The sequence below is a fragment of the Thermobia domestica genome, chromosome 4 (genome assembly GCF_964235325.1).
Source record: "Thermobia domestica chromosome 4, izTheDome1.hap1.1, whole genome shotgun sequence".
NCBI lineage: Eukaryota > Metazoa > Arthropoda > Insecta > Zygentoma > Lepismatidae > Thermobia > Thermobia domestica.
The window spans coordinates 273,899,214-273,924,500 of record NC_137457.1 but is presented as its reverse complement, the minus strand read 5'-3'; the positions used below and the strand labels follow the sequence as shown (position 1 = coordinate 273,924,500).

Here is a 25,287-nt window from a genome sequence, read left to right as displayed (position 1 = left end):
TTTTGAAAATCAGAACCTACGTACGCACTTCAATGAATCAGAAAAAATGAATGTAAAAATAAAGACATACACCCTGTCACACATACACAAATATATATTTCGGTGAGTAAGGAAGAAATCGAGTAAGAAACGGATACATTATTGTTGACCTAGCATACACTATGTCACGTAATCACTAGAAACAAAATAGAAGATGCTTTTTTCTTTCTGAGGAAGGTTTGGTCATTTCGGTATAGGTGCTCACAGTCTTGTGTGCATAGATCAAGTAGGAAAGTACAATGAAGCACTCAAATTTCATTGGTGATGTTTCCTCACTACTTATCATCATCCATGTGCACATTAGTATTTAGCTGCAATTCATCCATTAAAGTATTAAAAATACACATTGAAAAACAATTTCATTGACATGACAAGACACAAACTCCAGTGTTTTTTTATTTTGTTCATAAACACTAAACGTTTTATTTCAAACACCATGTACGTATGTCTCAAAACCATGCCATTCAGTTTGAAATCTATTCAATGACAATATCAAGGAGAATTATTATGATCTTATGACTATACTTTTGACAATCAGAACCTAGATACGAACGTCAATGAATCAGAAAAAAATGAATGTCAAAATAAGAAGATACACCCCGTCACACATATACAAATATACCTTTCGGCGAGTAAGGAAGAAAACGACTAAGAAACGGATACATTATTGTTGGCCTAGCATACACCATGTCACGTACTCACTTGAAACAAAATAGAAGATATTTCCTTTTTTCTGAGGAAGGTTTGAACATTTTGGCGTAGGTGCTCACAGATATATTGATCTGCATGCATCAAGTCCCAATGTACTGTGAACGGGAGGAAGGATGATTGCATGTGATGAATAAATTTAACAAAATAATTAATATACTGGAATGGAAATGTGGGAGGAGACTTCACATGCACACTCAAAATTACTCTAAATTAATGCAACCTCCACTCACAAAGTTAATTTAATGAATTTAGATCAGTCGGTAGAGTCTTATTTAAAATAAATTAAAATTTAGAAAAGTTAGACAATGTTCTCTGTAGCATGAAACTCTAATTTTCAAGGAACCCGTGGTTTTAACAACCATCCTGAATGTGAAAGTTACCCAAAATACGCACGTCGTATTCACGACTCATTGATAATCCCAGCATCTGGCCTGAAAAGGAAACAAATAGACAGAAAAAGGGTAACACATACCTTGCAGCCACACTGTTGTAAAGAAAGAGAAGTTCAAAATTCCTGTGGTAATCCTTTTAATGCACCTCTCCAACATTCCAAATACACAGAATATTGTATTATACAAGAGCACACGCGCGCGCGGTCTCGCACTGAGACCCGAAAGAAAAAAGAAAAAAAACATAATAATATTTCCTTTTGAAATTTTAAATCACACTTTAAGAGATCTCATTTTAATTGTTCGTGCACGGTTATTGTAATTGCGCTGATCTCTCTTCTCTCTTGCAGTGTCTCTGCATGTTAACACTTCCTACTCTTCACTGTAGCGTTTCTTCCGTATTTGGTGACCATCCTCCTTCTTCCTCTGTTGTGCTGCTTTGCTCTTTTACCGGTCATTCTCCCTCTAACATCGGAGTTCTGCTGCATCAGTTGCGGTTCAGCGGGTAGTCCTCTGTGCGATGGTACTAGCGAATCGTTGAATATGTGATGAAAGTTCACACTAGTTCTCCATTATATGACGCACTGCACTTTTATTTCTGCTAAACGCGCCTAACTCGTTTAAGGGTAAATGCTCAGTTCTTGTACCAAACGTTATTTAAATAAACTGTACGGTATTATAGTACTGGTCATTGCCTAAAGAATCAAGCATAGAGTTTGTCTTTACCAATACTATAATTAAATTCAGTAATCTCCGCACATAATGTTAAACATGTGACACGGCGCTTGACGTATGACTGAAAAAGTTAATACTTGTGCGAAACACTTCACAAAACATACTATGAAGCAATGTCTCTTCACACTTGCAACTTTTGTACATGTATTTACTTAATGTAATATCAACTCGCTGACATTTCCGCAAACCGCACCTTCTTAACTGTTAGGAGTACTTCCTACACTCTCATTCCACTAGAAAATGAGTTCAGTGTAAACGTAGATTATATGACAGTAACTAACTTTTAAGTGCTCATTTCGTAAAACACACTCACAATGTATTTACTTTTAAACTAACACACTGCCTTTCGACCACAGAGCTTAGCACGACCGATGTTGTCGATTTCAATATTTCAACGTGACTGTCGGTTAAAATAAAACTAAGAGTTTCGTGACCGAAGTTCGCGATTCGAATATTCAAGAAAGACTGCCTCTCTGGTTGTGTCCCGTACTGTTTTATTCAGCTGAAGTTCATTGTATGCTGGAACTTTTGTGTTGGGCCAAACCACTATTGCCCGCTTTCCCAAAATAGGTGGGGAAGGAACATCACTCACCTGTAGGCTTCCAATGACCTACTTACTTCCGATATTGAACAGTTTTTCATGTTTTTCTGTATTTTATGACTCACTCCAATTACATCGTTAACAGACACTATATGTGTTTAATAGCTTAATTACTAAGTTTAATCTTGTGTATAACATTCACTAACACTGTGCTGTACTTATTAGCAATATTTAAATAAACAACAAAATCATTTAAACTTGGTCACTCTACAGGTTCACGTACTTGGCTTGACATGTGGAACCACCTAGTGGCGACACGTGTAACTTTTTGTCCAAGTGACATTGAATATAGCATACCACTGAAATTGATGCATTGAAGGATTTTGATTATTATATGGTTACTCATGCTAAATACACAATTTAAATATACTACACAAATGCTAATATGTTAAATGAGTCCTAAACAAGGCTGTCGTAGACTGACACATGAAAATAAGTATAATAATACCATTTGAGAGTTCTCTTCTCTAACAAACAGTAGTGAATCTCGTTGATGTTAAAAAAAACTGAGGTTTGTGTTAGTCTTTTGAATACTTCTCACAATCATCAACCAGGCCTATCACTGCCATTAGTACAAGCCATTAATATTATTCAAATTACATATCGATCTAAATATATCTAAATACTACGGGTACATCCAGAAAGTTTATTTACATATCATAACGCATACTATTATAGCAAATCATGTACCAGCGGAGCAGACGAAAATAATCTTTTAACAGAGACATCTTACGGATGTTTCTGTACTATTACAAACAGTATTCTGGACGACTACAACTAGGACTAAAATGAACTCGTCCAAAATTTCAAATTTGTCAACTTCCTCCTCTCTGACGGCAGTTCGTTGACCAAGGGACGCTTCCAGTGACTAGAACGCGAAAAGTAGGCGTGTCTTGAAAATCTAGCACCTCTTTGTATCATCAATTTTGCCACAGATACGCCAAAAATTTTATTGCTCTGAAACCATTCTACTTGCGGACATAGTGTCTCTCTAGTGTCACATAGTGTATGTTCCTACCTATAACTACACTAGGAATTGAGACTAGCTCTGCATATATGCGAAGAGTGGAGCTCATAGTTATTTTACCCCAAATAAAGATAGCTACATTGATTCACTATTTCTTCCCACGCTGCGGTAGACCAAGGCTCCGTTAGAAACGCAAGCTTTCTTAATGTTTTTTTTCTCTCTGAGGCCTTCTCTGCCTCTCTGCAAGCAAAATAGCGTATCTGAACTCTAGAATGTTCTATCTTCTTCGAAGTAAATTTTAAATAATATTAAAATATCGTTGGACCAATATGATGTCCCGTCCTGTTGTTAGTCAATGTTCAATTACATACTCAAACTAAACAATATATATACATGAAAATACCAATAAAAGTTATCTGCTCCCGCTGATACGTATGCAAATTCCAATAAACTACATATGTAAATCCCTAATTAAATGATAAAATATTCATAAATTGACGCAAAAATTTAGTATGCAAATCTTATCAAAACACAGTTCATGTGCTGTTCACAGTACAATGAAATACTCAACTTTCATTGGTGATATTTCCTCAATAATTATAATCATCCATGCGCACATTAGTATTTAGCTGCAATTCATCCATTAAAGTATTAAAAATACACATTGAAAAACAATTTCATTGACATGACAAGACACAAACTCCAGTGTTTTTTTTTATTTTGTTCATAAACACTAAACGTTTTATTTCAAACACCATATACGTATGTCTCAAAACCATGTCATTCAGTTCTGAAACTATTGAGCGACAAAATCAAGGGGAATTACTATGATCATATGACTATAATTTTGACAATCAGAACCTAGATACGAACGTCAATGAATCAGAAAAAAATGAATGTCAAAATAAGAAGATACACCCCGTCACACATATACAAATATACCTTTCGGCGAGTAAGGAAGAAAACGACTAAGAAACGGATACATTATTGTTGGCCTAGCATACACCATGTCACGTACTCACTTGAAACAAAATAGAAGATATTTCCTTTTTTCTGAGGAAGGTTTGAATATTTTGGCGTAGGTGCTCACAGATATATTGATCTGCATGCATCAAGTCCCAATGTACTGTGAACGGGAGGAAGGATGATTGCATGTGATGAATAAATTTAACAAAATAATTAATATACTGGAATGGAAATGTGGGAGGAGACTTCACATGCACACTCAAAATTACTCTAAATTAATGCAACCTCCACTCACAAAGTTAATTTAATGAATTTAGATCAGTCGGTAGAGTCTTATTTAAAATAAATTAAAATTTAGAAAAGTTAGACAATGTTCTCTGTAGCATGAAACTCTAATTTTCAAGGAACCCGTGGTTTTAACAACCATCCTGAATGTGAATGTTACCCAAAATACGCACGTCGTATTCACGACTCATTGATAATCCCAGCATCTGGCCTGAAAAGGAAACAAATAGACAGAAAAAGGGTAACACATACCTTGCAGCCACACTGTTGTAAAGAAAGAGAAGTTCAAAATTCCTGTGGTAATCCTTTTAATGCACCTCTCCAACATTCCAAATACACAGAATATTGTATTATACAAGAGCACACGCGCGTGCGGTCTCGCACTGAGACCCGAAAGAAAAAAGAAAAAAAATATAATAATATTTCCTTTTGAAATTTTAAATCACACTTTAAGAGATCTCATTTTAATTGTTCGTGCACGGTTATTGTAATTGCGCTGATCTCTCTTCTCTCTTGCAGTGTCTCTGCATGTTAACACTTCCTACTCTTCACTGTAGCGTTTCTTCCGTATTTGGTGACCATCCTCCTTCTTCCTCTGTTGTGCTGCTATGCTCTTTTACCGGTCATTCTCCCTCTAACATCGGAGTTCTGCTGCATCAGTTGCGGTTCAGCGGGTAGTCCTCTGTGCGATGGTACTAGCGAATCGTTGAATATGTGATGAAAGTTCACACTAGTTCTCCATTATATGACGCACTGCACTTTTATTTCTGCTAAACGCGCCTAACTCGTACAAGGGTAAATGCTCAGTTCTTGTACCAAACGTTATTTAAATAAACTGTACGGTATTATAGTACTGGTCATTGCCTAAAGAATCAAGCATAGAGTTTGTCTTTACCAATACTATAATTAAATTCAGTAATCTCCGCACATAATGTTAAACATGTGACACGGCGCTTGACGTATGATTGAAAAAGTTAATACTTGTGCGAAGCACTTCACAAAACATACAATGAAGCAATGTCTCTTCACACTTGCAACTTTTGTACATGTTTTACTTAATGTAATATCAACTCGCTGACATTTCCGCAAACCGCACCTTCTTAACTGTTAGGAGTACTTCCTACACTCTCATTCCACTAGAAAATGAGTTCAGTGTAAACGTAGATTATATGACAGTAACTAACTTTTAAGTGCTCATTTCGTAAAACACACTCACAATGTATTTACTTTTAAACTAACACACTGCCTTTCGACCACAGAGCTTAGCACGACCGATGTTGTCGATTTCAATATTTCAACGTGACTGTCGGTTAAAATAAAACTAAGAGTTTCGTGACCGAAGTTCGCGATTCGAATATTCAAGAAAGACTGCCTCTCTGGTTGTGTCCCGTACTGTTTTATTCAACTGAAGTTCATTGTTTGCTGGAACTTTTGTGTTGGGCCAAAACACTATTGCCCGCTTTCCCAAAATAGGTGGGGAAGAAACATCACTCACCTGTAGGCTTCCAATGACCTACTTACTTCCGATATTCAACAGTTTTTCATGTTTTTCTGTATTTTATGACTCACTCCAATTACATCGTTAACAGACACTATATGTGTTTAATAGCTTAATTACTAAGTTTAATCTTGTGTATAACATTCACTAACACTGTGCTGTACTTATTAGCAATATTTAAATAAACAACAAAATCATTTAAACTTGGTCACTCCACAGGTTCACGTACTTGGCTTGACAAGTGGAACCACCTAGTGGCGACACGTGTAACTTTTTGTCCAAGTGACATTGAATATAGCATACCACTGAAATTGATGCATTGAAGGATTTTGATTATTATATGGTTACTCATGCTAAATACACAATTTAAATATACTACACAAATGCTAATATGTTAAATGAGTCCTAAACAAGGCTGTCGTAGACTGACACATGAAAATAAGTATAATAATACCATTTGAGAGTTCTCTTCTCTAACAAACAGTAGTGAATCTCGTTGATGTTAAAAAAACTGAGGTTTGTGTTAGTCTTTTGAATACTTCTCACAACCATCAACCAGGCCTATCACTGCCATTAGTACAAGCCATTAATATTATTCAAATTACATATCGATCTAAATATATCTAAATACTACGGGTACATCCAGAAAGTTTATTTACATATCATAACGCATACTATTATAGCAAATCATGTACCAGCGGAGCAGACGAAAATAATCTTTTAACAGAGACATCTTACGGATGTTTCTGTACTATTACAAACAGTATTCTGGACGACTACAACTAGGACTAAAATGAACTCGTCCAAAATTTCAAATTTGTCAACTTCCTCCTCTCTGACGGCAGTTCGTTGACCAAGGGACGCTTCCAGTGACTAGAACGCGAAAAGTAGGCGTGTCTTGAAAATCTAGCACCTCTTTGTATCATCAACTTTGCCACAGATACGCCAAAAATTTTATTGCTCTGAAACCATTCTACTTGCGGACATAGTGTCTCTCTAGTGTCAGTGTATGTTCCTACCTATAAATACACTAGGAATTGAGACTAGCTCTGCATATATGCGAAGAGTGGAGCTCATAGTTATTTTACCCCAAATAAAGATAGCTACATTGATTCACTATTTCTTCCCACGCTGCGGTAGACCAAGGCTCCGTTAGAAACGCAAGCTTTCTTAATGTTTTTTTTCTCTCTGAGGCCTTCTCTGCCTCTCTGCAAGCAAAATAGCGTATCTGAACTCTAGAATGTTCTATCTTCTTCGAAGTAAATTTTAAATAATATTAAAATATCGTTGGACCAATATGATGTCCCGTCCTGTTGTTAGTCAATGTTCAATTACATACTCAAACTAAACAATATATATACATGAAAATACCAATAAAAGTTATCTGCTCCCGCTGATACGTATGCAAATTCCAATAAACTACATATGTAAATCCCTAATTAAATGATAAAATATTCATAAATTGACGCAAAAATTTAGTATGCAAATCTTATCAAAACACAGTTCATGTGCTGTTCACAGTACAATGAAATACTCAACTTTCATTGGTGATATTTCCTCAATAATTATAATCATCCATGCGCACATTAGTATTTAGCTGCAATTCATCCATTAAAGTATTAAAAATACACATTGAAAAACAATTTCATTGACATGACAAGACACAAACTCCAGTGTTTTTTTTTATTTTGTTCATAAACACTAAACGTTTTATTTCAAACACCATATACGTATGTCTCAAAACCATGTCATTCAGTTCTGAAACTATTGAGCGACAAAATCAAGGGGAATTACTATGATCATATGACTATAATTTTGACAATCAGAACCTAGATACGAACGTCAATGAATCAGAAAAAAATGAATGTCAAAATAAGAAGATACACCCCGTCACACATATACAAATATACCTTTCGGCGAGTAAGGAAGAAAACGACTAAGAAACGGATACATTATTGTTGGCCTAGCATACACCATGTCACGTACTCACTTGAAACAAAATAGAAGATATTTCCTTTTTTCTGAGGAAGGTTTGAACATTTTGGCGTAGGTGCTCACAGATATATTGATCTGCATGCATCAAGTCCCAATGTACTGTGAACGGGAGGAAGGATGATTGCATGTGATGAATAAATTTAACAAAATAATTAATATACTGGAATGGAAATGTGGGAGGAGACTTCACATGCACACTCAAAATTACTCTAAATTAATGCAACCTCCACTCACAAAGTTAATTTAATGAATTTAGATCAGTCGGTAGAGTCTTATTTAAAATAAATTAAAATTTAGAAAAGTTAGACAATGTTCTCTGTAGCATGAAACTCTAATTTTCAAGGAACCCGTGGTTTTAACAACCATCCTGAATGTGAATGTTACCCAAAATACGCACGTCGTATTCACGACTCATTGATAATCCCAGCATCTGGCCTGAAAAGGAAACAAATAGACAGAAAAAGGGTAACACATACCTTGCAGCCACACTGTTGTAAAGAAAGAGAAGTTCAAAATTCCTGTGGTAATCCTTTTAATGCACCTCTCCAACATTCCAAATACACAGAATATTGTATTATACAAGAGCACACGCGCGTGCGGTCTCGCACTGAGACCCGAAAAAAAAAAGAAAAAAAAATATAATAATATTTCCTTTTGAAATTTTAAATCACACTTTAAGAGATCTCATTTTAATTGTTCGTGCACGGTTATTGTAATTGCGCTGATCTCTCTTCTCTCTTGCAGTGTCTCTGCATGTTAACACTTCCTACTCTTCACTGTAGCGTTTCTTCCGTATTTGGTGACCATCCTCCTTCTTCCTCTGTTGTGCTGCTATGCTCTTTTACCGGTCATTCTCCCTCTAACATCGGAGTTCTGCTGCATCAGTTGCGGTTCAGCGGGTAGTCCTCTGTGCGATGGTACTAGCGAATCGTTGAATATGTGATGAAAGTTCACACTAGTTCTCCATTATATGACGCACTGCACTTTTATTTCTGCTAAACGCGCCTAACTCGTACAAGGGTAAATGCTCAGTTCTTGTACCAAACGTTATTTAAATAAACTGTACGGTATTATAGTACTGGTCATTGCCTAAAGAATCAAGCATAGAGTTTGTCTTTACCAATACTATAATTAAATTCAGTAATCTCCGCACATAATGTTAAACATGTGACACGGCGCTTGACGTATGATTGAAAAAGTTAATACTTGTGCGAAGCACTTCACAAAACATACAATGAAGCAATGTCTCTTCACACTTGCAACTTTTGTACATGTTTTACTTAATGTAATATCAACTCGCTGACATTTCCGCAAACCGCACCTTCTTAACTGTTAGGAGTACTTCCTACACTCTCATTCCACTAGAAAATGAGTTCAGTGTAAACGTAGATTATATGACAGTAACTAGCTTTTAAGTGCTCATTTCGTAAAACACACTCACAATGTATTTACTTTTAAACTAACACACTGCCTTTCGACCACAGAGCTTAGCACGACCGATGTTGTCGATTTCAATATTTCAACGTGACTGTCGGTTAAAATAAAACTAAGAGTTTCGTGACCGAAGTTCGCGATTCGAATATTCAAGAAAGACTGCCTCTCTGGTTGTGTCCCGTACTGTTTTATTCAACTGAAGTTCATTGTTTGCTGGAACCTTTGTGTTGGGCCAAAACACTATTGCCCGCTTTCCCAAAATAGGTGGGGAAGGGACATCACTCACCTGTAGGCTTCCAATGACCTACTTACTTCCGATATTGAACAGTTTTTCATGTTTTTCTGTATTTTATGACTCACTCCAATTACATCGTTAACAGACACTATATGTGTTTAATAGCTTAATTACTAAGTTTAATCTTGTGTATAACATTCACTAACACTGTGCTGTACTTATTAGCAATATTTAAATAAACAACAAAATCATTTAAACTTGGTCACTCCACAGGTTCACGTACTTGGCTTGACAAGTGGAACCACCTAGTGGCGACACGTGTAACTTTTTGTCCAAGTGACATTGAATATAGCATACCACTGAAATTGATGCATTGAAGGATTTTGATTATTATATGGTTACTCATGCTAAATACACAATTTAAATATACTACACAAATGCTAATATGTTAAATGAGTCCTAAACAAGGCTGTCGTAGACTGACACATGAAAATAAGTATAATAATACCATTTGAGAGTTCTCTTCTCTAACAAACAGTAGTGAATCTCGTTGATGTTAAAAAAACTGAGGTTTGTGTTAGTCTTTTGAATACTTCTCACAATCATCAACCAGGCCTATCACTGCCATTAGTACAAGCCATTAATATTATTCAAATTACATATCGATCTAAATATATCTAAATACTACGGGTACATCCAGAAAGTTTATTTACATATCATAACGCATACTATTATAGCAAATCATGTACCAGCGGAGCAGACGAAAATAATCTTTTAACAGAGACATCTTACGGATGTTTCTGTACTATTACAAACAGTATTCTGGACGACTACAACTAGGACTAAAATCAACTCGTCCAAAATTTCAAATTTGTCAACTTCCTCCTCTCTGACGGCAGTTCGTTGACCAAGGGACGCTTCCAGTGACTAGAACGCGAAAAGTAGGCGTGTCTTGAAAATCTAGCACCTCTTTGTATCATCAACTTTGCCACAGATACGCCAAAAATTTTATTGCTCTGAAACCATTCTACTTGCGGACATAGTGTCTCTCTAGTGTCAGTGTATGTTCCTACCTATAAATACACTAGGAATTGAGACTAGCTCTGCATATATGCGAAGAGTGGAGCTCATAGTTATTTTACCCCAAATAAAGATAGCTACATTGATTCACTATTTCTTCCCACGCTGCGGTAGACCAAGGCTCCGTTAGAAACGCAAGCTTTCTTAATGTTTTTTTTCTCTCTGAGGCCTTCTCTGCCTCTCTGCAAGCAAAATAGCGTATCTGAAGTCTAGAATGTTCTATCTTCTTCGAAGTAAATTTTAAATAATATTAAAATATCGTTGGACCAATATGATGTCCCGTCCTGTTGTTAGTCAATGTTCAATTACATACTCAAAATAAACAATATATATACATGAAAATACCAATAAAAGTTATCTGCTCCCGCTGATACGTATGCAAATTCCAATAAACTACATATGTAAATCCCTAATTAAATGATAAAATATTCATAAATTGACGCAAAAATTTAGTATGCAAATCTTATCAAAACACAGTTCATGTGCTGTTCACAGTACAATGAAATACTCAACTTTCATTGGTGATATTTCCTCAATAATTATATTCATCCATGCGCACATTAGTATTTAGCTGCAATTCATCCATTAAAGTATTAAAAATACACATTGAAAAACAATTTCATTGACATGATAAGACACAAACTCCAGTGTTTTTTTTTATTTTGTTCATAAACACTAAACGTTTTAATTCAAACACCAAATACGTATGTCTCAAAACCATGCCATTCAGTTCTGAAACTATTGAGCGACAAATCAAGGGGAATTACTATGATCCTATGAGTCCACTTTTGAAAATCAGAACCTAGATACGAACGTCAATGAATCAGAAAAAAATGAATGTCAAAATAAGAAGATACACCCCGTCACACATATACAAATATACCTTTCGGCGAGTAAGGAAGAAAACGACTAAGAAACGGATACATTATTGTTGGCCTAGCATACACCATGTCACGTACTCACTTGAAACAAAATAGAAGATATTTCCTTTTTTCTGAGGAAGGTTTGAACATTTTGGTGTAGGTGCTCACAGATATATTGATCTGCATGCAAATTCCAATAAACTACATATGTAAATCCCTAATTAAATGATAAAATATTCATAAATTGACGCAAAAATTTAGTATGCAAATCTTATCAAAACACAGTTCATGTGCTGTTCACAGTACAATGAAATACTTAACTTTCATTGGTGATATTTCCTCAATAATTATAATCATCCATGCGCACATTAGTATTTAGCTGCAATTCTTCCATTAAAATATTAAAAATACACATTGAAAAACAATTTCATTGAAATAACATAAAATTCAAATTCGATATCTCTAAAGGCAAATCCAAGTGATACTCATATGAGAGCACCACTGTCTATTTTTTGAAGAATGACGAACGTGGCACATTAGAGGTTCAAGGGAAAATGTTAGTGCTTTTGTGAGATTTTATACAAAGCATTTCTGGTTATACCACACTAATTAGCGAATTTTAACAACTTGCCGTATGTGAGGGGTTTATTATGTTTCAGTCTTTCTTCATAGAAACATAATTGTCAATAAGATATACGATCCACGGCGTTCCTACATTTAAGAAGTGTGTCATCTTTTGAAACTGTTAAATTCCCTGATAAACTGGTCGATTGTCAGTACGTGTTCGCAATTGTATCAACTAACTCACAATCAACGTTGGACGGAAAACCACACACACGAGCACAGTATTTTAAAATTACGATAAGTTGCTTTGTATTAGTCTAACCTTTTGCTTTTGATAGCTCGTAAAGAAATGTTTATGTTAAAATCTTTGATAAAACGAAGAAATGGTAAGAATTGTGTTTCCAGTTCATTTATTATACCGTGGTAACATTTCAAAAGTCGTTACATGATATACAACGCTATTTAAAATTGATGATTCTTAGAACTGATTTCCATATAAGTTTGATATATACCTCTTCACACTTCTTCAAATAATCTTTCTATATATGAAATCTGACTTAACTACAACGTGCTACTCAGAATACTTATTTGTCTTTCTTATACACTTTCCCCCAAAATATTAATTATTCGTACACTTTATAATAATGCTAAATGTCTCAGTAACCTTTTTTTGTGAGTTTTGTTTCTGGGTAGAGATATTTAAATCATTTTGAAATAACACAATTCTGTTTATTCTGTTCTGTACAGCTATTTATGATTCTAAAGAAGATGTCATGAGAGGAAGTAAGTATCACAAATATATGTTTAAGTTACCGTGTAAGAAATCGCAATATAGCAAAAACTATTAAAATAATTTGTTACTCTGCATTTTTTTAGCAAAGAAAGGAATCGTAGCACTTTATACACCACTTTAATATGAAACTGCAACAATTAACACATTCGATATTACTTATACAATCTACTTTCAAGTATATTCAGAACAATTTTAATAGCATTGCAACAAATACCTATCAATTTTGAAGCAAATTTAACATATTATTGAACAAAATTAAATTATTCAAAAGTTACCAAACCCCCAAATTACATAAACATCTATTATAATAATTGGTGTGTGCTGCATACATTCCTATAAGACACGATATAATATTGATTACTTTATGAATAACTCAATAATTTCACATTTCCTATAAAGGAAACTGTTCCGAATATTAACTCTATTGTTCAAGTTGTTTGTAGTTTAGAAATGTTTGAGAACTGTACTTGCACTTAACCGTGGAATCCAAAGTTTTACTACTACGAATAGAACCAGGGTTTAGCACACCGAAATCATATATTTTACCCTGCAACAATGAGGAGGTTATAAGGGATGAATGCTCTAAAAATTTCTACATATTACTATTTATATTCTTCCTACTGGTACGCTGTAATAGCGCGTAAAAGATTTTATGTTCTATGTCTATTTAACCTGTGAATGTTTGTGTACCATAATGCTTTTATTTTTTTACAACAGTTTGAAGAATAGATTTGTGTTAGAAACGCCATTTTCTCGTCAATACTTCCCAGTGATGATTTTATGATTATATTAACAATAAAATACGCGCGCTGATTTTTGTGAAATAGATAGTGGTTGTATTTATAAACTGTTTTAAAGTTTTGATATACAACTAGCATATATTACCCGCTTTGCTGGCTTAAATTAAGTAAGATAGTAATATCATTCGTTAGTCAATCACTTTTTACTATTACTAAAATGTTCTCCGATATCGTTCATTTTGCTTATATATATATATATATATATATATATATATATATATATATATATATATATATATATATATATATATATATATATATATCCCATCCTACAATTTTTGCGGGACTGAATTTGGATTTATATGACATTAGAAACGTCACTGTTTATCTCAGCGACCTCCGAAACTATACATTCGACACTAATATCGTTTATTTTCTATCTTTTGTAATGGTATTTCCCTCCCTTTAAGCTACATCGTCAAAGAGATATGACAAAAATCATCTCAGGTTTATGCTTCACCTAAGTTCAAAATTTGATCTTCGTCGGTCCGGTGGTTCAAGAGTTAAGTTTTGTTTATTTTTATATATCTCTCCTCCTACTTCCTCCAATAAGTTCTATAGTCAAAGCGAATAGATAAATGCCATCACATCCCGAACCTTATCTACGTTGAAAATTTAATCGAGATCGGTCAGGTGGTTCAAGAGTGAAGTCACAATGACAGTTACTTTAATTTTTAACTTTTTACATATATCTCATCCTCTGCCTCCTCCTCCCCTACGTTGCACCGTCAGAGTTGAATCATAAACATTATCCCAAGCACAAACGTCATCTATATTGAAAATTTGTCGAGATCGATTGGGTGGTTCAAGAATTATTAAGTTTTATTTATTTTTATGTATATATCTGTCCCTTCCTCTCCAACCCCTAAGTTCTACCGTCAAAGTGATATGATAAAAACCATTCCAGGCCCGAACTTCAACCATATTGAAAATTTGATTAAGATCGGTCCCGTGTTTAAAGCGTGATAAAGTCACAAAGACAGTCACTTTCATTTTGATTCTTTTTACATACATATCCCACTTTTATCTCCCCTAGGTTGCACCGTAAATGCGAAATGACGAAAACATGGCAGGGACAAACCTTATCTATGTTGAAATTTTTATCAAGATCGGTCTGGTGGTTCAAGAATTATTAAGTTTTATTTATTTTCATTGATTTCTCCCATCCCCTTCCCCTCTCCTAAGTTCTGTCGTTAAAGTGATATGATAAAAACCACCCACTTCACGTCCTAGTCTCATTTATGTTGATATATTTTTTAAGATCTGACGGGTGGTTTAAGCGTGATGAAGTCACAACAAGTTACTTTTATTTTTACTTTTCTGACATATATCTCCCCTCCCCATTCTCTTCATTTCACTGTAAAAGTGAAGTGAAAACAGAAACATCTCAGGACCAAATCTTATCTTTGTTGAATGTTTGATCAAGATCGGTCGGGTGGTTCAAGAGTTATTAATTTTTATTAATTTTCATATATTTCCCTTCCTCACGTTTCCTACCCTAAGATCTATTGTCAAAATGAAATGATAAAACACTTTTCAGATTACAACTTGATATATGTTGAAAATTTGATTGAGATCGATCGGGTAGTTCAAAAGTTATTAATTCACAAACATAGTTTTTTATATTTTTATATTTATTGATTTTGGTATATCCCACTCACCAACCCCTCACTAAGTTGCTCCGCTAAAGTGAAATGAAAAACAAAATGCCAGTCCCGAACCTCATCTACATTTAAAATTTCATCAAGATCGGTCGGGTGGTTCAAGAGTTATTAAGTTTTATTTATTTTATCTATCTCCCCCACCTCTTCCTGCTATAAGATATATCGTCAAAGTAAATAACTAAAAGCACTCCCAGGCCAGAACCGCTTCTACGTTGAAAATTTCATCGAGATCGGTAGGGCGGTTCAAGAGATTAAAAGTCACAAACATAGTCACTTTCAATTTTATAATATAGATTTGAGAAATATCTTTATTTTGTAAGGTATGTATCTATAAAGAAGACCAACTATATTCATTTTTTCAAAAGTAATACACGATTAAAACTGTAAAAGTTAATTGTATTTAGCAATAAATGTACCAATCTGGCTCATTTTAACTTTTCTTTATCGTAAACATATCTGTCAGAATTCTTTAAAAAATATTTATAATTTTACAAAACCTTTACAAACGAAGCTTACAAATAAACTTATTTTCCACAAAACATACTGTTTCAGTGAAGTATTTTTCTATGATTTCTTGCTATCAAAGTTTGATTACTATTTTGCATAATTATACAAATGCTATTTACACTCATATATTTTTCTTTTTCTGTTTTCCTATTCATGACCCTCTAATCATCTTCTGTACCCAAGTGATGAGTGGCCAATGCTCCCTTTCCTCCAAGCATTGACCAGTCATCAAAAGTTTCAAAAAAACAATAAAGGCATCTATTCCTGTGTCGTCTGTAAGTTTTGCATCACGGTCACGTACAACTCCCTTTCTAAGTCTGTCAATGTAAATGTGGTACAATCATCTATACGTCTCAAAATGTTTGCATCTAAAAGCAATTCTAGACATTCAACTTTCGACAACAGACCTATCCTCACCGTTAGGTTCCGGAAAACGAAGCACAATAGTATGAGCACGGGTGCGAATATTATGAGTAGGAGTGTCTTTTTTCCCTTTGGAAATTGTCTTTTGCTACGTAATAGTTCACTTGACAACTGTCTTTACTACGCATCATCAACAGGTATCGGTGATGTCTGTCGTCCGGAATTCTCAGTCACAGCTTCTCAATTTTCACTAAGTATTTCAGTGTCCGAAAAATGTTCTTCTTCGGTCTCAAAATGTTCTTCACCATCACTATCACCATCTAGAAAACATTCCTCATCAGAACCGTCATTTTGCAGACTCATTGACCATCTTATCAGCACTGAAACTATGATGAGAAAACTTCCGACGTTTTGGAACACTCATGATAACAATAGTCGCGCGGGCTACATGCGTACCTCATGAAACTTTCAAGCAGAAACACAATGAGCTCCTTTCCATTTTACGATCGAGCACACACGTGCAGAATGATAGTTGATAGAAAGGTACACAAACTCCCCTTGTGTTAACATCTCGAGCTACTTTGCAGCAAGGAAAACAAAAACGCTGGGCTACAATAGTAGCCCGCGCGCGTATTTCAGGGTTAAAGATATATTCACGAGAAAATAATGTATTGGGCTACTTTATTTTGTTTTTAAGGATGTAACACTTACCACTATTACAGTCCACAATTAATTTGCGGAAGTTGCACGTGGTTGCATATTTCTCAGTAGTGAATTATTTTTCTGAACAACATCCATCCACGTCTGTTATTACCAGGGCCCGGATCTTGTTGACAAGTCAACTTTTTTCTGTTACGCATAGGACAAGACAAGTTCAAATAAAAACGATATCCATCAACTCTTGGTTCTAAAAATATTTTTTTAGGGTCAACTTTTGGTCACTTTTTGCAGTTTTGAAGTTTCAGGTCAATTTTTAATATTTTAAGGTAACTTTTAGGTCACTTATGGTCTTTTTCTTCTACATAAGGAAATCTTAAAATGAAAACTGTTTACGGATTTAAAAACACGAAGTTAAATTATCTTTTTTTCTGCTTCCTGATTGTTGGGGTGGAAAAGCTGCATTCCTAACAAGTCAATGAACACTAAGCTGTAGCTGGTTGACGAGGGATGGGGGATCGTAAGTGGCCAAAGCAGATGGTTGTAGGTTGTTTACCACAAAGAATATGACTACGTGAATAACTAAAAATAGATTAGAAAACGTACAAAGATTTTAAACGGGGTTTTTATCTATTATTCTCGTGTATACAATCTACACTTGCGAATAAGTTCGCTTCCTAGTTTCAACTCGAGAATCAATTGATGCTTTGAGTATGTAGAATGCCGAGACCTAAACCATCTACAGCTTCTCATTTAAGACAGATTGTTTCTGAATTTGGTGAGGATGTTTTTAGTACTGACAGGACAATATTGTTTTGCAAGGTATGTGAAGAAAAGTGACAGCAGAGAAAAGATACACTGTGCTAAAGCATATCAGAAGCGAAAAACATTTACGTGCAGTTGAAACCAAACATAAAACCAAGTGTTCGCAGTTGTTACTTGTGGAGAGTGCTTCGAATAGTAAAGGCAAATCCTCAGTTTTCAAAAGAGTTGTGTGAAGTTTTTGTGTCTTCAAATATTCCTCTTTGGAAATTCAACAATGTGAAATTGCGGGATTTCCTGGAACGTCATACAGGTCGTTGGAACGAATCTTAGGGGGAAAATGCATGCCAAAATGTAACGAGGACACAATAAGAAAAATAAGAGAGGAACTTTGGACTCAGAAAATTTTTGTTTCTATAGACAGACTAGTGATGTGGAGAAACGCTATAGCCCTATAGTCAATATTATTATTAGGGCAATGAAAGCCGCCGAACCTAGCAAAATATTTTTGCTAACTGGTGAAGTGTTGGAATCTGTCAACCATTTTACAATATGTAGACTTTTCGATAAATCGATATCCCTACTTTGGCCTGAAGGTGTCCAACATGACCATGTTCTTTTTGTAACAAATGGTGCTTCGTATATAATTAAGGCTGCTAATTCAATTAAATCGTAAAAATGTTTACAGCTATCTACTGCAATGCCGAATAAGGTATGAACTAAATTTTGAGACGATTACAAAGTTCCTGAATTAGTTTGTTGTATCACAGCTTATAAAATGTTTATATGTTGCTTAACTGGATATAGGCCTATATATCTGTAATTCAAATATGAAATGCTTAGCCATTTACTAAATTGGTCAAAGTTTAGTTTTAATATTATTGCTTTTTTAACCAGACACAAATGATCAATGGACTGCAACTAACCGAAACAAAACTTCTGAAAATGTGTGAGAAATGATTATTGAAATTCAATAGATATTCAAAAAAATGTCAATGTTTTAACGAAATAAACGTTTAAAAAAACTGCAAGTTTTAAGGTCAACTTTGTGAATTTTAGGGTCATTTTACAGGAATTTTAGTGTCATTTTATAGGTCACTTTTTAGAAAATTTTAGGTCAACAAAATCCGGGCCCTGGTTATTACCGTTAATCTGTGCTTGAAATGATTGATAGTGAATTCAACATTTACTCAATATTTGGGACAGAAGCAAACATTAATGGACCCTGCATCTTTCCGTGTAATGAAGAACGTGTAATGACATCAGGGACCAAGAAAAAACTCAATGATAGGTTTAGCACTTCAGAAAGATTATATAATAAACGGCGTTATGCAGTTAAATATACAAAAGATCAACGTGGGATCTTAATCACTTTAAACATTGTCGCGACATTAGATTTCCGGCCTTTTCTTCGGTACAGCTCTGTTAATACGTAAGGAAAGTACAAACTCTTATTTGTTACATATAAAACTCCCAAAGAGGTTTGAATCTTATGATGTCACTTACTCAAACTCTATTATATGGATACACTACGAAATCCAGATGGAGTTCACGAAGAGGATACCTTGCCTACTCGAAATGCAAAGTACAAAACTCCTCTCATCTCATATTGACTACGTAATCACAGGAATTTTCATTGGCATTTTTCTTTTCTGGACGTGCTACATTTTCCTACTTTCAAAGACACGAAACAACAAACTACCATTTTCAACTTCAATAATCACAAGCTTAGGATCTAACTTCGAATAAAAGCTACCTTAAACCGCCATAACATTGTTGAGGAGATATATCATTACCAATTTCAATACTGTTTAATGACAGTGAGTTTTCAACATAAACGCAAATGAGAAAGCAAATTATTTTGAATACATTCTGAACAGATTATATGCGTATAGGTTTTGATAGATATGCTTTGGCGCTATCTCAATATGGACGGGTGAATTTAATAAATTCCAATTTCTACAATAATATTCATAAGAGCGTTAAATCTAAATTTAAACGTAATTGTATACGTTTCTAAATTTAACTTCTCTAAGATAATATTTTATCCTCTAAAACGCACCTTTTTTCATCATATGACATCATTGGCACTTCCTCTTTTCGTAGTGAAAATACATTAAACATTTTATACATTTCGTAAATTTCTTTATCTTCAAATTGACAATCTTTCGAAGATTTAAAACATATTTTTGATTTAACGGTGTTTGAATTTTTCCTTTTGCTTTCGTTATTTAATCCTTTTTTCTCTATATCTTCTTTATCATCGTTACCTTCTTTTCTGTTAATAGCATATTTTTTACATTTAACACCTATATTTCCTATATTTACACATTTAAGCTCATCATGCAGTTTCGCAAAAATGTTTTGACTAATTTCAATCCATATTTGTTGTTTTTCTTATAATCAGATACATCTAAATATGAATATATATCTCTATCTTCATGTGCATCGTCTTTTGGTATATGCGTTATAACAGAATAAATATAACTTATCAATAATTTCACTTATTTCTGTATTTACAGTCCGGTCCAAAAAATATCCCCACTATGAATATTTACTTTAAACGTATATTTTATTTCAGATTTTTAAACAAATTTATTTCTTATCATGCGTTTTAGGTTAAATGGGCATTGTAAATAATTCGTAATATACTTAGGAATAATTCCATTGATATTGCCTCTAATTTTATGGATTTTGTTAGAGAATAGATGTCAGGAAACAGGTTGGCCTGTCTTGTTTAACATGTGTAGTCATGGGCAATGAGAATATTCCCGGTGGGAAAGAATTTAAAAAATGGGAATATTCCCGGGTTTTGCCGTGGGCCAAAAATTCCCGGGAAGGAATATATTTCCATATATTTACTTGATGTTCTAAATTATAAGAACTATAATGACTAAATACTTTATTTTTATATATTATGACTTACTTCTAGGTTTTAAAGAATTTGTAGGTCAAAAAATTAAAAATATTTTGACAGTACTTTATACAATCAATAATATGATTTTTTTTAGTTTCTTCCCATTTGTATTAAAAAAAGTAATTATTTAGTATTGGGGGCCAAAACTAGCAAAACGTAGGATGATTTACGGAAGAAATGAGTTGATATTAGTTTTCAAGTAGTCAAGAGAGTATCCAACACTTTTTTTTTTTTTTTTTTTTTTTTTTGGTAGTAGGGGATTTGTACAAACCGTAAAGGTAAGTCGAAGTGATTTATGTGAGAAAAGAAAGTGAATTGTTGGTAACGAAGATTGAAAACAATGCGCCTTGCGGGGCTCTAACACGCCTTCACTCGCTAACGCTCGCTCTGCAATGCTGTCGAAATTTAATGTTAGTTACGTAATTTAACGCATGAAACCATAAAACAACAACATTGGAATAAAATATTGCAAAAACGTAGGGGCAAAATCTGATCCGCCAAAGCTAAACAATCGCCAAAAGTAGCAATGTACTAATTTATAAATAGTGGAAATAAACTTTTTGTAAAGTAATGTAGAATTATGTAGAAGTAGAAATAAAGTACTATTAATAAACCCTGAACCCCGTTAGTAATAGACGTCAGTCTGTCTCCTCTCTCTGACTCGAATTCCTGAAGAGGTACTCGAACTTCTTTTACATGTGAATTAACGCATAGAATTTCGAGAAATGGGCGGGAAGAAAAGTCGTGTATGGCAATGTTACATGCAAAATTATAAAGACAGGAAAGTATCTTGCAACTATTGTGAACATATATATTTTTGCGCAAATGTTGACAAAACGGTGGGATATGTGTGTTCTGACAGCTACCCAAACTAATTTGTTTACAACATTTAAAAAATTAATATGTTTATAATATCAGTAGTAGAAGTTTAGAAAATCCACTAACGTGTAAATTTAAACTATTTAGCGGTTTAAAAGTATGTGGACTTACTATAACATTTTTGAAACATACTGTATTTACTGTTATAGAACGTATTGTAAAGAAATATCCATTTTGCGTACTCTCTAAATATAATAAACTATTAATAAAATAACATACCATCGTTCAGAATATACATTCTAAAGACTCCCCTGGGGACAAAGGTAATAATATACTATGATATAAAAACGAATTTAACTTTGAAATGATAATATAGTAATAGAATGCAATTTTCTTTGTGATTCTACATAAATTTCCGGACAATTTCCACTTTTGGGAATCTTCCCCGGAAAATTCCCAGGGAATATTCCCGAAAAATATCTTCCCGGGAATTTACCCATTACTGAACATGTGGTAATATGCAGTAAGTTAAAATTACAGAAACAGTTCATTTCAAAACTTTAAAATTAGAGCAACAATAGAATTTTAGATGACATTCGCGTCTTTTTAGTTTACAAAAATCACCATTTCCTGGTCTTTTCCGCTAATCACGACTTCCCGCTCGAACACTTTCCCGCCATTCTGACTCAGCTGTTGTTGCGGAAGCAGAGCATTGGAAGTATGGACTGAAGGTTTAGTGTGATGATTTTTGAGTGAACTGATGTTCGATTCTGAATTTCACAGTGCTGTAGAAGTGTATTTGTGTAATTTAATATTAATTTCACTCGAAATTATCAGTATTTATATCATGGAAAAGGCGAAATACCTGTCTCCTCGAAAGCAAGGAAAAATTTTAGCATGGAATTCGGAAGGGATATCTAACAGGGAAATTGCTAGAATGCTACTCATTGATCATAAACAGTTGGTAACGTTTTGAAACGTCAGGCAGAAACCGGAATGTCAAGTTTAAGGTATAGATGTGGGCGTAAAAAGAAGACAAACGACCGACTCTGTAGGACAATCAAAAGGATTGCTAAGTAAGATAGGAAATTAAGTTCCAGGCAGATTGCTGTTAAAATAAGTGAGAAAGTAGGGGAGTCAGTTTCACATCAAACAGTGCTCCGACGGCTTTCTGACATGAACATTAAGAAGCAAAGTCCTGTAAGGAAGCCACTTTTGTCAGGCAAACACGTTACGGACAGAAAGCGATTCGTAGAAATGTTTGGAAACTGCACAACTGAAGATAGGAAGAAAGTTATCTTCTCAGATGAGAAGAAATTTAGAGTTTTTGGGAATGATAGCGGTGTAAAATTGTGGATGGAGCCTGGAGAGAAGTTGCAGAAAGAATGCACTAAAGAAAAGAAACAAAAAAGTTTAGTGGTAGTGTTATGTTTTGGGGGGCGATGTCTTCAAAGAGAGTGGGAAGATTGAAAGTGTGCGTTGGTTCAATTGATGGTTTGGAATACTGTGGGATACTAAAAAAGGAACTCTTATACACAGCCAGGGACGATTTCAGTGGAGTTAACTTGGGACCATTTATTTTCCAACACGATAATGCTGCGTGTCATCGCTGAGAGATTGTTAACAAATGTATTCAGATCTTGGTATCCAGAGATTGTGGTGGCCTGCAAATTCACCGGACCTAAATGCTATTGAAAATTTGTGGGTCATTATGTCATCTAAACTAACAAATATTGTATTACAAATAAAAGGGAACTAACTGAAAAAAAATTGTTCATGTTTGGTATCATGAAATCGAGCCAGGCACTTGTGACAATCTAGTTGCGTCAATGCCGAAACGAGTACAGGCACTGAAACAAGTTAAACGTCATCACACAAAATATTGAAATCGATGTCAGATGTGTAAAAGAAATTGCGAAACGCATGCACAATCATGTTCAAATAGAGTCTTATTATAGTAGCAAAACTTGTTTCAGCAAAACTTCAAGTGAGGATATGTTTTGGACTGGACTGTATTTAAAACATTTAAAAGAATTCATACAAACAAATTTTAAGAATTGTTTAACACAAACATTTTAAAATATATATGTTTCCTAAAGTAATTTTATTTTTGCACATATAAATATTCGCAATCTTTTTTCATTAGATTGTTGTTATTTGCAAGTATTATATCAATGTTCTTATATCTTCCAGAGTTTTATTTCAAATACAACGTTATTTCCAAGTTTATAAAATAACTTTTTCGAAATCATTCTTTGCTCGTGGTAGAATTTGTGTGTTTAAATCTGTATATTTCTCTAATCATGCTGAATGTTTAAATGTTAATAATTCGTGTATACTATAAGATCTTGATATAAATTCAACTTTAGATGTAAATGTAATACATAATTCTATTCACATTAAGGTATGGTCAACAGTTATGAAATTTTCTTATCGTTTATCTAATTTGCTAGAGCTCGTAGAAAATCTGAGTGTTTATTATCAAGCTCTTTTGAATATTCGAAATCTAATTCATTGACAGTAATTGGTGAAGTTTCTTTCAAAATTTAGCGTTCCACACACAAATATAAACAGAATTTGACCATTGAAATCCTAAACAATGAACATTTGTAAAGTATGTTTATTGCAATATCACATAATTCGTATGATATCACTAAAAACAGCTTCAAGGGATACTTATACGAGAGCACTACTGACTACCTTCTAAGGAATGCAAATGGTGGTCCATTGTAGCCTTAATGAGTAATGTTATTTTTGCAGTGATATTCTTTACAAGTTATATAGCTCGTTGGTCAGACATTTCGTTAAACTGTTCTTTCTGAATAGTGTGTAATATTTCCGTGCTTCATCACGGAAATGCCAGTGGCAACAGATGTATGGCTCACTGCGGCCAAACATAAACAAGTCATTTCCTGACTTTGTGAAATTGGAATATCAAATGGTCGGTTGTCTAATTATGTGTGTTATATCGACAAAATTACGTTCAATATACTTCGGCTAAGCACTCACACGAGCACAGTACTCGTACATTACGATAACTGGCTTTCCAGTAATCTAAGATCATGATCTTGATTTTTCGTGCGGAATACTTAAGTTCTTTCTTACCGAGAAAGAACCAATAATACTTCTATACTCCTACAATTCACTTGTTATACCCTGCAAAACAGCTCAAAAGTAGTTGTATGATATTCAGCGCCATTCCACGATGAGAATTTTTAGCACTTAGTTTCTTATATATTTGATGTATCCTTTTTTGCACTCCTTTAATCAAGGTCTTGTTAATGTGCACCTACAATGAACTTCAATGCGCTATTAACTAAAAATGTTTGTCTTTCTTGTACACTTTGCCTTGTGCATTTTACTGTGAGATGAAACCTCAAATATTAAACACATACTGTTTTCATCATACAACCAAGTAGCTCCAGGTATCCAATTCATGTCGCCATCAAACGCTTTCCTCCTTGGAGCTGCTCTCTCAGATGAATCAAGAAGAACTCTATTAACTGAGAAGATTAACCAGTTAGACATGTATTTCTCACGTCTATCATCAATATCTGTTCATTCTGCCTTTTACTTACTAAGAACATCACTTTGCATCCCAAGATTATTATACTTCCTGCGATGTTCACCTTCATCGAAAGAA

At 34.2% G+C, this 25,287-nt stretch overlaps 1 protein-coding gene across 3 annotated transcripts in view; it reads left to right on the top strand.

Moving 5' to 3' along the window:
* The window catches only part of LOC145684073 (uncharacterized), a 166,686-nt gene that overhangs the window by 77,925 nt on the left and 63,474 nt on the right, over positions 1 to 25,287 (top strand). For all 3 annotated transcript variants that reach the window (XM_081755929.1, XM_081755928.1, XM_081755927.1), the window contains exon 9: positions 13,110 to 13,145. In XM_081755929.1, the coding sequence (XP_081612055.1) occupies positions 13,110 to 13,145 (36 nt within the window). The remainder of the gene's footprint in view (positions 1 to 13,109; positions 13,146 to 25,287) is intronic.